The 16,872-nt window shown below is 37.4% G+C and overlaps 1 protein-coding gene across 3 annotated transcripts in view; it reads left to right on the top strand.

Moving 5' to 3' along the window:
- The window catches only part of Arl14epl (ARF like GTPase 14 effector protein like), a 64,134-nt gene extending 47,687 nt beyond the window's left edge, over window positions 1-16,447 (top strand). For all 3 annotated transcript variants that reach the window (XM_078048698.1, XM_078048706.1, XM_078048717.1), the window contains 3 exons: window positions 10,133-10,250; window positions 11,841-11,980; window positions 15,130-16,447. In XM_078048698.1, the coding sequence (XP_077904824.1) occupies window positions 10,155-10,250; window positions 11,841-11,980; window positions 15,130-15,352 (459 nt within the window). In that variant the 5' untranslated portion in view covers window positions 10,133-10,154 and the 3' untranslated portion in view covers window positions 15,353-16,447. The remainder of the gene's footprint in view (window positions 1-10,132; window positions 10,251-11,840; window positions 11,981-15,129) is intronic.
- Window positions 16,448-16,872: the final 425 nt, after the last annotated feature.

The raw sequence follows: 16,872 nt of genomic DNA, 5'->3' as shown, positions 1-16,872 counted from the left end.
GATGGTGGGAAAGTGATATGCCATTTTTATTTAAAATATATTTTTGGAATCACAATCACTTCACAGGAATCTCCCTGTTTTCACAGCTGCATAGAAAGCTTACTTTAGGTCTTGGATTTTGTCTTTTTCTAGGCTAATGGTATGTGACATATTCTCTTGCGATTATGAATAGCAGCTTTCCTGGCGAAGACTTTTAGCCAATTGTGTGATCCCAAGGAGAAAAAAACTATACAATGTACTCTATTATTAAGATACAATGTTCATCAGGTTAGGTCAAGTTCCTGCATTTTTCTATTTCTAAAGATCAAATCCTGGACCTTTTGCATGCTAGGCAAGTGCTCTACCTCTGAGCAACACCCTCAGCCATATGTGCATTTCTGAACTTACAGTTGGTTTATTGGGACATAACCCTATCATAAGCTGAGGAACCTAAGTACAGTAAATATACCTTTATACTATGCATTTTTATTTAAAATATATTTTTGAAATCACTATCACTTCATAGGTATCTCCTTTTTCACAGCTGCATAGTACTCCTTATTTGTTGTACATGTGTGGATTTACCATAGGTATTTAACCACTCTCCTATGTATGGGCATTCTAGTATTTTGCAATTGCAAACAATACTACAATGAATAAGTTTATAAGTTTGATTACTTGAAGTACAGTGTATATTACAAATTAATATGCAGATAGCTATGAACTGATAAAATAATACAATTCATAAGCAAAAGATTTTTACTTTCAGAATTAATAGATAAACTGAGGAGTTTTTAACATGTGAATCCTTTATTTGAAAAAGCAACCAATTTTATATTAAATTCAACTTATTCTCTAACAAACCTGATAATGTCTACAGAGAAAAAATATATAGTTTCTCTATAAATCATGTCAAAGGTGCAATAAATTCTAGACTAGAAAATTTAATGAGGCATTATTATTTCTGAAGAATACCATTTTATCTTTTAAAATGAAATTATAATCTTTAATAGCACTATAAATTTCTTCAGAAGATTCACCAGTTAAATCAGTAGTTCAAAACTATAAGGTTATGCTTAAGAAGTTTGTAAATGACATGGGATAATTATTTTGTATGACATTTAAGTTGAAAAATAATAGAAAGTTACAACTTTGAATACTGTGGAGTACCATTATTTCTTAGCATCTTCATTATGATAATTTAAAATATATTTCTGAATTCATTAGAGTCAAATGCAATTGAACAAATAAAATTGGTCTTCTAAGGAGAAAGGTACATGTCATATTTAGAGGTAGTCCTTAGGAAACTCAATATGTTCATTTTGTTTTTAATTTTTTATTTTGTTCTAGTTAGTAATACCTAACAACTGAATGCATTTTGACACATTGTACACAAATGGAGCACAACTTTTCATTCCTCTGGCTGTACAAGATGCAGAGTCACACAAGTAGTGTAATCATACATGAGTAATGTATGTACTAAATTATTCATGTAATAATACATGTAATAATGTCTCATTCTACTGTCCTTCCCCTCTCTGCAGCCCCACCCCTCCCTTCACTCCCCTCTGCACAATCCAAAGTTCCTTTATTCATCCTTACCTACCCCAGACTATGGATCAGCATCCATTGATCATAGAAAATATTTGGTTTTTGGTTTTGGGGATTGGCTTATTTCACTTAGCATGATATTCTCTAGTTCCTTCCTTTTACCTGCAAATGCCATAGTTTCATTCTTCTTCATGGCTGACGAATATTTCATTGTGTATATGTATCACATTTTCTTTACCCATTTATCTGTTGGAGGACATCCTAGGTTGGTTCCCTAGTTTAGCTATTGTGGCACCTTCATTTTTAAAACATATTTTTTTTAGTTGTAGATGGACACAATACCTTTATTTTATTTTTATGTGGTGCTGAGGATTGAACCCAGGGCCCTCCACATGCGAGGCAAGCACTCTACCACTGAGCTGCAACCCCAGCCTGGCACCTTCATTTTTAAGAAGGCTTTTAATGGTACTTTTCTTGGTTGGTTGCCATTTTTATCCTCTAGCAGATTTTCCTCCACCTAGTTTTAAAAGCTTTTGCACTTGGCCCTGATGTTCCATCTTTCTCAGTGTTATTATAGCATCTTGTGGAGTCAGATGGGTGAAGAGTAACTTCTGCTGACGATATAAGAACAAAGCCAAAACTTGGCCAATGAGTATGTTTTTGTAGAGTGTGATTATGGAAAAGTCTGGTAGGATTTTTACCTGCTTGGAGTTTTATTAATGCTTAATTTGCAAGAAGGAACACACTTTTGATTATTTAAAATGTACCCCAAAATATAGAAGTGCCTTAATAAATGTCAAGTTCAAGTAAAAGATATTGCCTCTCTGGAAACACCTTAACATTTTGCATCATTGCCAGACAGATTGCAAGCTCCTTTCACTGATGATTTTCTTTTCCTTGTTCCTTGCAGCAAAAGTAATTAGGAATGGAATGGTGGTTTTTACCCTATAATTCACAAATGAACAGGGCTGGTATTAACCTGACAGCAAAGTGGTTTTAATGACTCACAACACAATATCTGAATCCTGGTGGCAGAGGACAATGTTTTGAGGGTTGTAATTTAGAGATTAATACATTTCTTAGACACCGTTTATAAACATGGTTTAGTTTTTCTCTTGGGACCACAGTTTTTTTTTCCCTGACATAATTTTTAGCTGATTATGTATATAGTGTGCTATTTATACTGAAATATAAAACTAGTCCAGGGGCAATTTGGTGTTAATATTAAACATTTGAAGTTCAGAGGTGAGATTGAGCCATGTGGCCAAAACTTAGGTCTAGATTAATTGCTATGTAGAATGGAAGATGGGAGAGAAAAGAGCTATCGTTAACTGATTCCAAAGCATTTTAGAATTGACTTCTGGTGGAAGAAGGAGTTAATGCTCACACCCGCCCCTCCCCCGCCATGATTATGAAGTATTAAATTGTAGAAGCACCTTGGAGGCCCTATGGTTTTTCCCTTGAGGGTTCTATGGTTTCCCAGCAAAACAAAGAAAATAAAGCAGCACAGTTTCTCTTTCTTTGCAGTATTCCTTCCTTCTTTTCATCCAACTTAAAGGTATGTGCACTTTCTCTTTACCACCCCACTGCTTCGGCTTTACCAGGTGACTCTTACTAAGGAGCAGGGAGCAGTAGAAATGTGGCTGTCGATTGAAAGTCACTTCTTCACAAATGATGCATTTTAAACCTGATGCCCTCTGAGGTTGATGGAGAAAGAAGACGTAAAACAAGCCACCCAATGCTGACCTCGCATGTATGTTGTTATATTAATGTGTTGTGGTTAAGAACGGAAGATGACTAGGGTTCCTTTATTGTTCCTTTATTGTAATGAAATAAAGATGAAAACTAAGAAATGAGCATGGAAACACGGTAGGGATCTAGGAGAAAGAACTTCCACACTTGAGTATTTGAGAATGAGTACTTTTCAAAGACATCTCTCAGCTTAATGCTAAAAATGGCCTAATCCTCTGGTGTCATGAGAGAGTCTTTCTCTCCTCCATCTCCATCAGTGGGGCAGGGTAAACAGATAGGTCTCTTTTGTTCATAATCCTTAAAATTGCAAAGAAGAATTTGAATGCATGATTCAAGCCATCCGTATTATGAATATAGAAACTGATCTATAACTGACCCAGAAGGATACTTGAAGGTACCAGATTTGAAGTTATACTAGCTTGCTGCAATCAAGTCATTAGTAATAGAAACTGCATGGTCCTATTGTGTTCTTCAGGTTATCAATTTCTCTGCTAAGAGTGCTTTCAAATTATTTAAAATAAACCATCTGTGTTTTTACATTATTTTATATTGAGCCACAGATGTGTTTGTAAGAGAGTACGTGTGTGTGTGTGTGTGTGTGTGTGTGTGTGTGTGTGTGTGTAGTATGTAGAGTACAGGAAAATACAGCTCTAACAGTGTTTCTAGGAATCTATGGCTATTGTAAACAGTTGTTTCTAAAGCATTAACAACTTATTCATCCAACAACACACTTGAAAGATTAGATAAAATTACTTTTAATTTTTATGGACAAATGGCAATGGAGAGTTTTTTCTTTCAGAGGTTATTGAGCAATCTTGTGGCTTAGAATACAGCTGATGCAGCTGAGAGGGAACAGCAAGGACTTAATTGGCTACCTGAACAGTGTTGTGTCTCTACCAGATACACCCCAGTGGGATTTGACTCGGCTGTCAATTATCTCAGTGACCCATCATTTTTAGCAACTACAGGAACTAAGGGTAGAGACAGAATGAGATTAAAATAGCTTGATGCTTTTGTCTGCTATGAATGTCTGTGTATCTTGTTTCTAAATAGTTTTTCAGAGATGTTTTACGCATAGCGTCTCTGAATAAATGGCTTTATCTGCTCCTGAATAAAAATAGAGGCCAATTTTTGGGTCAGAGATTAAGCTGGATACCTTTCTTGTTTTGATAGTTTGGTAGTGTTCTTAGGGGTTATGATGGAGGGCTACTCATTTCATCCTACTCAAGACACAATCAGTTTACATAAAATCAACTGTACATGCCAGGGTGCCCTAAAGATGAGTGTAAGTGATTAAAGTGTGAGTTAGGTTGCCTGGTGTTCCCTTGATGGTCTGTGCCTCACAGTGAGGGTTGGGATAGAAATGATCTGGTCTGCTTTCCTCTGGTCTTGTTCCTGAATCTTGCACAAAGAGTACAAGTTGCCAGGCTGTGTAATTCTGAGGCTTAAAGGTAAATATCATCTCTCCATCATAGCTAATGTAGTCATCATGGCTCCTATGCATAAGCCAACTACTTTATCTCATGCTCAACCTAAGAAACAACAATCTATTCTATCCCTGAAGAAATGTCTGGCTGTGGAGAGCTATTTCAAAAGCATGGCACTTTTTAGAAGGAATTTTAGAGAGTCATTTAAGTATTTAATGACTGCCATGGACCTATTTGTGCCTTGCCCTTAATCTACAGGATGGCAACCTTACTCCAATGTGACTAGATTTGGAGATAAGGCCTTTAGGAAATAAAGAAATCATAGGGTATGGACTGAAGTTGTAGCTCAGTGGTAGAGTACTTGCCGAGCATGTGTGAGGTGCTGGGTTCAATTCTCAGCACCACAGTTAAATAAATAAAATAAATGTTCATCAACAATTAGAAAAAATATTTTAAAAAGAAGTTATAGGGTAGGTAGGTAGGTAATCCTACCTAATCTGGTAGAATTAATGAATGACCTTATAGGAAGCACAAGGCAAAGCTCCTACCCATCACTGTCTCTCCATACACCAATTAAAGGCCATGAATGGACTTAGAAAGAAGGTGAAAGAGAGCTCTTACCAAAATCAAATAAGTCAGCCCCTTGCTCTGGAACTTCCCAACTTCCAGAGCTGTCTGTGCTTAAGCTACCCAATTTATAGTTTTCTGTTAAGGCTGCCCAAGGTGACTGTAAAAGTGACTTTCTTTTATTTGGACTTCAGAACCCAACCCTGAAGTCAGATGTGGTTCATGTGGCTGAGATGCAAACCTTTGCCCAGCATTTTCTCCTAGCTGTGTGCTGCTGCAGAAGAGGGGAAGGGAGTAACTAGAGGTGTCCGCAGTACCTCCTCCCCAGTCCCTTTCCATGCTTCTTTTTGAAAAGGTTCTGTGTGGCTGATATCAATTACAATTGCTCCCTCAGCAACATCATATGTAGAGATGGTGATCATCATCAAACCTTAAATCAGTGTAATATTCTGGAAACACCATAGTATTTGGGGTCAGACAAGTCTATATGACAAACTCATGTACCCTACTAGTGACTATGTGACCTAAATAATCTTTTGGGGTCTCAATTTCTCATGTGTTAAATAGGAAAAATAATATCTACTATTTATTTCACAGATTGTTGTGAAAATTCGTGAAGGAATATATGTAGGAAGTTCAATAAAGTGCTTGGCATGTAGCATGTACCATAAGCATAATATCACATGACATTGAACACTGTCTATGTACTAGCTTTGGGCTTGCTGGGGATAGAGAAAGGTGTAAGAAAGTTAAAGACCTACTGGAAGCAGGAACTTGCATATAAAAAGGGAACTGACTTGCTGTCTGGGCACAAAATCATGAGCCACTCAAACAGGAACAAACTTTATTTTGAAACTCCCGCCAATGCCCTGTATGCTCCCGGGAAATATGCCGACCCACACACGTGGCGTTCTTCCCCGACACACACACAAACAGGAAATCCCTCCTGTGGAATTCCCTCCTACCGCACTTCCCCAACCAATGGGAACTCTCCAGGCCAAGGTGGACAGCAGGGGTCTAATATCCATTTGAATGCAGATCTTAACATAATCATATCATCTCAATGGCTTGCTGGCATCACCTTTCAACCAAAAATGCCATGCATCATTACTACTTGGCTATGGCTCTTAGCACTGTCTGTAGATCAAGCTGAATGTAACAACCAACATGTCTCCAGAGCTACTCAGGTTCCTGCTCATGGTGGAGAAAGGGGCTTGTGTCCAAATGTAGACTGAGGAACTCTTTCCTTAGGAACTCTTTCCTTTAGCTTGCTTGCTTTCTTTTCTTCTCCTCCTCCTCCTCCTCCTCCTCCTCCTCCTCCTCCTCTTTATTCTTTTGTTAATTCCAGGGATTGAACCCAGCAGTGCTTAACCACTGAGTTACGTCCCCAGTCCTAGTTTGTATTTATTTAGAGACAGGGTCTCACTAAGCTGCTTAGGGCCTAAGTTGTTGAGGCTGGCTTTGAACTTCTGATCCTTCTGTCTCAGCCTCCCAATATGCTAGGATTATAGTGATGTACCATCAGTCTTGGCCAGGAAGATTGTCTTTTTGTGAAGAAAAATGAAAGCTAACCTACTCAATGTACTTAGTGAAGCAGATGATTTCCATTCTGGCTATGTGTTCTCTTTCCCCACACGGATACCTAATTGCTTTATTTTAGGACCACTCTTAGACTATCTCCTCTAGGAGTCTGTGTCCTAGGAGTTAGGAATGGGCCACTTGGAGGAGCCTCCTTTCTTTGTGTTGGACCTTATTTTTTATCATTTAAAAGCAATCTGACAAAATGTTAGGGAAAAATTGAGAGTTTGTCAAACTGATTTCACATTCTTTGCATCCCTGTCAAATGCAGTAACTCAGGATATGCTACATGGCCTCCAATCATGTGCTTGGAGATGAGCATCTTCCACAGCCTGAATGACCCTGAACTGGGAAATGTCATTTTCATCACCAATAGCAGTGGAGATGATGGCAGTCGATTACACTGCCCCTTGGCAGGGACTCTGAATCTTCTTTTTGTATTGTGGACTCCTTAGGTTAACAGTGACATCTATGGATTATTTCCCAGAATGATATTTTTAATGATATAATATAAAGTCTGTAAGATTACAAAGGAAACTAATTAGCTTAAAATACACTTATCAAAATGTTATAATAAAATGCACTTAATTAATAGCCAAACAATAAGATCTAATATCAAGTCTAAGAACTATAATAATTTTATTTTTTTCTCTTTTTTTATTGGTTGTTCAAAACATTACAAAGCTCATGAAATAATTTTAAATAAGTAATAAACATTAATGAAAATTTGTATATACATAGCAACTCTAATTGACTAATAAAATCTCTGGTTTCTTACTCAACAAGGTCACAGATACTGCTAACACTACTGAGGTATGTTGGTTACATTATCATAGAAGGAAATGCCAGAATTTCACTTACAGATTAATGGAAACAAATATGTCTTTTTTTTTACTTATCCAAGTTCAAGGACCACCTGTATTGTCCAGTTAAAAATCTCTGCTTTAGGAATACCAAACAAGGGAAAAGAGAGAATTCTGAACCTTTTAATTACTTTTCCTAAGACCAATATTTTGGGCTCACAATAAAATCCAATTACATTTCAGTACCCGGTGAAATTATATTATAATTTTTTTTGCATTATTTGAAATGCAAAGTAGCAAATTTTCTCATATCTTTTTGGAAACCTACATTTTACAAAGGACTTAAAGTGCCTTGGGCAGAGGGTTTGCATAAGATACTCATTTAATGAAGTGCAGTTAAATCCCAGACCATTTCAGGAAAAGTTCTTGCTTACAAAGATGCTCATAATCTTTCCAATGAGGAGAAAAAATGTTATGTGAAGAAACTAGAAGGTTTGGGACCCCTTTTTGGATATGTTCTTGAAAAGTTCCACACGGAGTCTAAAAGAGAGATTCATGGATAAACAATGGCCTCTTAGGAGGCAGAGGGCCAAAGTTTGAAGTTGAAAGATTCAGATAAGTAAGAGGTAGAGAGATGCTAATGGGTGCAGTGAAGTCAGGTAGCTGTTAGTCCAAGTGTAAGTATGTGCAGTGATGAACTCAGGCAGGTAGGGTATAGAACACTTTGATAGACATTGGCTAATATACACCAGTGATGGTGGGATATTATTGGCAAAGAGGAATCATTGCAGTCTTTTAATAGGAAGACAAATAAATTTCTGTTTAAGGAATGTTAACATGACCAGGATGTATTTGATGAATTAGGGGCAGGAAGAAAGTGTGGACAATAGTTTTAGGATCAAATGGCAAGACTGGGTAGATAAAATTATACTTACTTTCCCTATCCTAATGTTTCCCATAACTACCTAAAGATGGAATTTGCCTGGAGAGCCTATAATGATACAGATTACCCCTGAAAATGATAGCCCAAGTAAAGTCTGGGATTCATCAAGGAAATTATGATTTTTAAAACAGCTTCATATGATTTTATCTTCTAACAGTTTGAAAAATACTTAACAGGAATGTTTGATCAGATCTGAAAACTTGCATGTGGTAGTGTCAAAGTAAAAATTACTCCGGACAAAGTATAATTTTTAAATAGGCAAGGAAGACTATTCGAAGCTGTCATGATAATGGACTGAGACCAGAACTCAGTATGAACTAAACTCCACTGAAACAAAGGGTGGTGGGTTCTCAAGGGCTGAGATCAACTACTGGAAAAGAAATGGAAGACAGAAAGGGGTTTATTGGACAATGGGATGCATCAAGTACATTGTATTATTTTGCAAATGTCTTTGTGACAAGGTTACTTGTGTTTGCTAATTAGTACCTAGTCAAAATTAGACTCCCATCCTCTGATGGAGACAGGGGAGAAAGGGGCACTATCTTCCTTGATTCAATTTCAAAGGGATAGTTTCCAGGTACTTGAGAAAGACAGACACGGGTTATAAAATGACAGAAAATGGGAGAAGATTTACAATCCAAAGGGAAAAAGAAAGAGTTCATAATCGCACATTTTCTTAAGTAAATGCTTCTAAAGGAAAGGGAGGTCAAGGTTCTATTATCAGGAAGAAATCTGTCTAAAATTTAGTGAAGCTTGAGGTCACCTTAGTCAAGGGTAATGTAATGCCACTACTACCACTGCTGCTGCTGCTACTATTATCATCAGGGTAGACTACTCAATAGAGACTGGAAAGGAAGAACCAGTGTTAGGACTATCAGAAAAGAAATATCAACATTCCTTCCTAACCTAATGTTGGGAATGAGAAAGTGGGATACAGAGGATACAGACAAAGGTGTTGACCCTTGACTCAAAGAGAGTGAGGTCCAGTGATAGAAATGAAATTTCCAGCTGTCTGGGAGAGATGTGATGCCAAATGACCCATGTCAACATAGTAGAGCATAACTCTTAGGTTCCTTTGGGAGAAATAGCACCTGGTAGTCGGCATGGTAGCTGATGGTAAGTAGGGAGAATGGCAGGGCTTGTGGAGACCTCTGGAGCATGGTGTTTCCTGATAGAGCACAGCAGAAGAAGAACACTGCACTATGCATTCAGCATCAGCAATGTGTGGGCTATACCTCAGTCACACAGAAGTCACACACACACACACACCCTGTATATATATTGAATATGGTATGTATACTGAAGCGTTTTGAAGCAAACTACAGGCATTTTAGCAACTGGGTATTATGAAAACCCCTCACCTCCCATTTAGCTCAAATTACACAGGAAATTTGTCAGAAAAGGGGGTCAAGGCTTTTAAAGGTAGTCTGGGAATGATGACTGAAGAGGTGACAGCTGACACTCTGGGAGGAGATGAGATTTTCAAAAAGTTACTGGGGATATATGACATTAATGTTTTTGCTTCTTTTCAGTTACTCTTTTTAGTGATCGGAAATGACTGAGAAATCAGATAAAAATAATTCCACTCGAGAGAGACCCACAGATCGAAGTTCTCCAGAGAAAATCTGTCAAATTGGACAGAAGCAATTGGTATGATACATGGATTTTATGATTCCATATTGTTTGGTGAGTTCCAAACTTGGGGATCTCTGAGATGCTGGTGGACTTAGTGCAAAGGTGGGTTCAGTCAGGACTCCACCAGATGGGTCTCTGTGCCAGCTGTTGGACTGGTTTCATCTGACATGTCCTCTTTGCCTCTCATGTTCCTTCATTTTTATTCCAGTGTTCTTTGTATGCAATAAAATCTCACCCTCAGAGTAGAATGCTTGAAAAAAAAATATACTCAAGTGTTTTAATTGAACAAACCCCTATTTTGGTCTCATTGTGTCATGGTTCTAAACTTTGTATATATTGACTCATCTAATTCTTATCACAAGATACTACTATTGGCCCCATTTTACAAAATGGGAAACTGAGGCTTAGTGAAGTAGGAACTTGCTCAAGGCACACCACGGGCAAGCAGCAGAGCTTGCAAGAGCTAAGCACCTAGTACCTAGAAAGTACTAGGTGTTACCTATTTCGTAGCTGTACCTAAGTGCAGAGCTGTTACATAAGCTCAGATCTGTAAAACAAACCCATATATACACAACTAAGATGAAAATTTCAAAGAAACATATTATTTTAGATTGCCTAAACTATTATATTAAATAAATTGTAGGAGAGCCTATGATATCCTGTTACTCATGTTACAAAACTGTCCTTTTGTCTCCACGTTTAGTGTTTCCAAGTATATGCCAGCCTACATGTTTGGGATACCCAGATTACTTTCTCCTAAAATCCTTCAAGAGAGCATTCCCTTCCCTCGTGATATGTGTGCTGCATTTTTTTTTAAGTCATCAGTATTTGATTGAAGTCTTTGATTGCTTTCTTCCCAATTAGGCCTCATTTAATTTCTAATTACAGCCCCCCCCCAAAGACTTCCGAAAATTTCCCCTAACACCCTAGAAAATAATTCTAGCAAGATATTTCCATTCAAATCTGGCTTTGACTAAGAGTGGGTCCTCCAGGTGGCTGTGCTCTCATGTGAAGGCCTAGTGATGTCCACAGTCCCAGAACAGGCAGACCTAAAACTCATCCCAGACCTGGAGGGTAGGGCTGAGCATACTGTGGGTCCTCATTGAATTGAGACTTTACATGGGCATCGTCTGCTCATAGCTGAGGAAGGACCATTGGACCATTATTCCTTCATCCTTATCCATCATAAAATGCTATTTCTGATATTCATCTTCATCCTATTTGGAAAGGACCACCCACTCACTATCAGTTCTATAATAAAATTTACATCTCTTTGTATGAATTTCCTGTGGGGCTTGGGAAGGGTCTCCTACCTTAGATGAAGCTGACTGTGGATTTTCATGTAAAAAGAGGTTTTGTGTTTCCCCATGATTCTTTTTTTACATTTTTATTATGTAAGTTTTGTATTATGTATTTATTTGGAAGCAATAGCCTAATTGGAGACTATTTATATCATCTTTGAAATGTAATCAGGTCAAACTCTTTGGGTTTTTCTACATAAAATATACTTTCATACCATTATGGTTAAAGTTACAGAAAGTTCTTTTGAAAATGCAAAACGAATGATATAATTCCTACTACTAACGCATTTTGTTTGTTTCTCAGCAACAAATAGAAAGGCAGCTAAAATGCTTGGCATTTCAAAACCCTGGACCACAGGTAGCAGACTTCAACCCAGAAACAAGGCAGCAGAAGAAGAAAGCACGGATGTCAAAGATGAATGAATATTTTTCTGTGAAACACAAGTAAGCCTATGACTCATTCTATTTTATTAGTGGGATTATAAAAGTTTCAAGGTCTCTCCTGGTATGGTGGTGCATTCCTGTAATCCCAGCAACTCTGGAGCCTGAGGCAGGAGAATTACAAGTTTGAGGCTAGCTTCAGCAACTTAGCGAGGCCCTAAGCAGCTTAGTGAGACCCTGTCCAAAAATAAAAAACAAAAAGGGCTGGGGATGTGGCTCAGTGATAAAGTGCCCTGGGTTAAATCTACAGTACCTGATGATGATGATGATGATGATGATGATGATGATGATAATAATAATAATTATTATTATACTAGTAGAAATAAAACTCTCAGTTTCTCCTTGATTTTAATTAGATTGCCTCTTCTATGATTTAAAAGTATCTAAATTAAGTTAGTATTCCATATTCCTGGAAGTTAGCAAATATAATCTGAAACAAGAAATCAATTAAAAATAAAAATGCCCTGTACTATAGTGATAGCTTAGTAGGAAATGTGATTAAAAGTAACAAAGATGCATCCTTAGAAGGAGAAATAATATCGCCATGGGAATGAATTTGGAATATTAAATGGGTGCAGTACTATCATTAAGATTGCTAGTGCATCAGAAGTAGAAACTAGTTGGGTGTGTAGCTCATCAGTAGAGAGCTTACCTAGTATTAAGGAGGCCCTTGGTTCAATCCTCACTACACACACACACACACACACACACACACACACACACACACACACACTAAGCAAACCAAAAAGAAAAATTGATAAGTTCAACTGCATTAAAATTAATAACATGGGGCTGGAGTTGTGGTAGAGCCTTGCCAGGCATGTGTGACTGGTTTGATTCTCAGCACCATATACAAATAAATAAATTAAATAAAGGTCCATTGACAACTAAAAAAATACATATATATTTTTAAAAATTAATAACATATCATTAAAAGATGCCCTTAAAACAACAAAAGAAAAATCACAAAGTGGAAAAAGTTATAAGAAATCAGAATCTAAGATATTTAAAGACTCTTAGAAGTAAATAAGATAAACATCATAATAGAAAAATAAAGAAAATAGTGAACCAACATTTCACAGAAGATAAAGCTAATGTGGATACTAAACCTCATCAGTAACTTCTGGAGAAAGGCCATGCATTCCAGATAGGCAGAATTTAGTATGATGATATAAAAGTTGATGAAGCTTTGGGGCATAAATTGAATGTTAAATGGTACAACCACTATTTAAAAACATCTTGGCATTTCCTATGTGTCTTATGATTCTCATTTTCATTCCTTGGTACATATTCTGGCAAAGTCTTATTATGTATAAGGGAAGACATGTTCAAGAAGTTTTATGGCAGCAATGTAACAGCAAAAACAAAGTGTAAATAATTCAAATGACGTTCAGTAGTGGAAAATATAAATGAGCTGTGCTATATTCATAGATCAGGCTACATGTAGCAGTAAAAATATCTGAATAAAGCTAATCTGTACCATCATGGAAGAATCTCATATCATGAAGTAGGATAAAAAGGAAAATTACAGAAAAATATCTCAGTATGCTTGGGGATACATCCATACATTGCTTAACTAAAAGTAAAAAAAAGGACATGATCTTTATATCAAGGTGCAGTTCCTATTGGAGTGGTCATAGAGAAATGTAATGAGTAGTACATGAGGAGGACTTCAAAGGTATAATTATCTATCCATAGAGCCTGTGTATTTTAGACACTTTTATATGTAGGGTAGTTGAGAATTTTATGAGAGATTGTATCATATGGGCAGGAAACCATAAAATCATTTTGATTTCTGATTAAAGGCTAGGGAGTGTTAAGTTCAGGCAAAGCAAGGAAAGGACAGACACTCTCTGTTGGTTTTAGGACCACCCACTCACTATCAGTTCTTTAATAAAATTTACATCTCTTTGTCTGAATTTCCTGTGGGGCTTGGGAAGGGTCTCATACCTTAGATGAAAATCCTCTTCAGACGACCCTGTGGAAGTGTTACATCATGCAGCAAGAACCCATGCTTTATTAGGAAAGGGGGACAGGGTGGAGCTATATTACCTCACTGAAGAGGAAGAGGCCAGGTGTTTTGCCAGCTTGGAGACAAAGGGTACACAGGTACATAATTTGACCACACCAACGAAGGGCCAGCCTTTTGGACTTCAACTGCTAATAATGGATCTGAGTCGTATAGAGGTGTTTTTGTTATCTAAGGCTTTCCAATAGCTTGGTTGGAATTACATATTTCAAAATCATTTGGTTTGGAAGGGATGGCGAAATTCTTATGAAAGTCTCTGCCCCTTGGCCATGTTGCAGATACTGACAGAAAGCATGGGAATCTACAGCGAGGTGGGGACTCTGGTGGTCTTTGTGGTACTAGAGTACCTTGCCTTCACTCAGAACCTATGATGTGGTGTCCTGTCATCTCTGTCACCTGCATTCTTCCTTCCCACTGGGTAAAAGACATCAGAAAGGAAAGAAGTGGTACCTGTAGAATGTCAGTGACAGAGTTTTCTTATTTAAATGATTATGATGTACTCACTGATAGTTCTCATTTTGAGTCATTAAAAAATGTAATTGCAAAAATATCAGAAAGAAGAGTATAATCTATTAGGTGAAATTCCATCAAGAATAGTTAAATTTTATTTTTTTTTTTAAAGAGAGAGTGAGAGAGGAGGAGAGAGAGAATTTTTTTAATATTTATTTTTTAGTTCTTGGCTGACACAACATCTTTGTTGGTATGTGGTGCTGAGGATCGAACCCGGGCCGCACACATGCCAGGCGATCACGCTACCGCTGAGCCACATCCCCAGCCCCAAGAATAGTTAAATTTTAAAGAAAAAAATTGTAACATAGGAAGAAGTGTTAGTCAGCTTATTCCTCATAATTCTTTGAGGATTATTATGTTCCCTGGCAATGCTGGGAAAATGAAGAGTTACTCTCCATGACAAGCTGGCTGCACTGGAAATGGTTCAATCACATATTGACTGAAATTCCCATGACGTCACTGCCACCTACTGTTCTGGAGTGTTTCTGGGTCATTTCCAAGGTGCTGTTCACTCAGACTGAAAGGATTGTGTATATGAAGTCACAGCACAATAATTTATTCTCCATGTTGAGGACAATTGTACTGTCATATGAATGTCATTCTTTTCTTATAGAGTAATGAAGAAGTATGACAAAAGTGGCAGGCTAATTTGTAATGACGCTGACCTGTGTGACTGCCTAGAGAAGAACTGCCTGGGCTGCTTCTACCCCTGCCCCAAATGTAACTCCAACAAGTGTGGGCCTGAGTGCCGCTGCAACCGACGGTGGGTTTATGATGCCATTGTCACCGAATCTGGAGAGGTCATCAGCTCGCTGCCATTTAATGTTCCTGACTAGGAGCTGTTGAGCCCTTCTGGGCTGATTTGTTTCTTCTTTTAAGTAAACCTTTTTATTTTGGATAAATGTTGGGGTTTGGGCAAAATGTTGGAAAAACATCCTTAAGACTAGAGTTCTCTCCAGCTGCGGAAGAGTGTTCGCCGGGCAATGATTCTATAAGCTTTGGTCTTCTCTCATTTTTTAGCTTGGGATGGAAGAATGTGACAGTGGATGGATCACAATCTCTCCCCAACACCCCCATTTCTACGCTGCCTTCAAATTAAAAATCTCTCCCTCTTTCTTCATATCTGAGAGCACACAGTTTTAAAGATTTTCAGAACTCTGTTGCTGAGAGGCTTGTCTCACATAGATCATAGAATCATAAATTCGTCATGTCTAGTTATCCTTGTAATCTTAGGCATCACTAATTCTAAATCTGAATTGCCATTTGGACTAGAAGAAAAACAACCTCTGTGTCTTTTAACTGCGTACTCATTTTTTAAAAATTCAACAATTAAAACTGAATTTGGTAATGCTTGGTAATATTATTACACATTTGCATTTTATTTGTAAAATTGAAAAATTAGGACTTGAATATTCTAAAAGTGGTGGTTTACATTTTTAATTCCAGAATCAGTATTTTAAGATTTTTTTTTCCAGAGAGAGGAAAGTTGAGTTCATATATGAAAAAAAAAAAGTTTTTTGTATGTGTTTCCAAGTAGTTAACGAGGGTGATGTAGCCCTTTCAGTTCTAATACATCATACTATAGGAAGTTGAATTCAACTTTCTTTGAGCTCATTTTTTGACTATCTTGTTAATTCTGAGTCAGTGGTTCTCATATTTTCTGTGCATCAGAATCACCCAGAGAACTTGTTCATCCATAGATTTTGCAGCCCCCCACCCCCACCCAGAGTTTCTGTTTCATTCGGTCTGGGACAGGGTTCAAGAATTTGCATTTGTAATAGGTCCCACATGATGTTGGTACAACTGAGATTGGGACCACCCTTTGAGAATCACTTCTCTAAGTTATATTAAATACATGATGAAAGGAAGTATTTATATGTGTAATTTAATAAACTCTTAAAAAGAAATAAAAGCTTTTGCTTTTGTAATAAGTTTGAAATGTTATAAATAGAGTTTTCAGGATTTAATTTTCCTTCACAATTAGTTTCAAAAACACTTGTTTCTGCACTATACACATGTGCTAGCGAAGACTTCTAACAATTCTGAACTTGTTACTTCACAGTATGTTTTAGGATAAAAGTAACAAAAATCCTAAAAATCAGAACTTCTGTCCACACAGCAAGAACACTTATTCTTTGGCATTGTTCTATATGGAATTTGCTGGGTTGCCCAGATTCAGCTTACTTTTATGGAACATCTACTGTGAGCCAAACAGTGTGCTAACTGCCTCCATCACTACTTTTAAGCATACAACCTTGACAGGAAGATAAGAGGTGAAATTACCCAAGTCACATCCTTGACTTGGTCACCAGGATTGTGCAAACTTGCCACCTGACAAAAAGGGTGTAGGGGTCTT

Source organism: Ictidomys tridecemlineatus, chromosome 1 (assembly GCF_052094955.1).
Source record: "Ictidomys tridecemlineatus isolate mIctTri1 chromosome 1, mIctTri1.hap1, whole genome shotgun sequence".
In the NCBI taxonomy this organism is placed as follows: domain Eukaryota; kingdom Metazoa; phylum Chordata; class Mammalia; order Rodentia; family Sciuridae; genus Ictidomys; species Ictidomys tridecemlineatus.
Note: the sequence above shows the minus strand (reverse complement) of the source record. Positions and strands in the feature narration are given on the sequence as shown.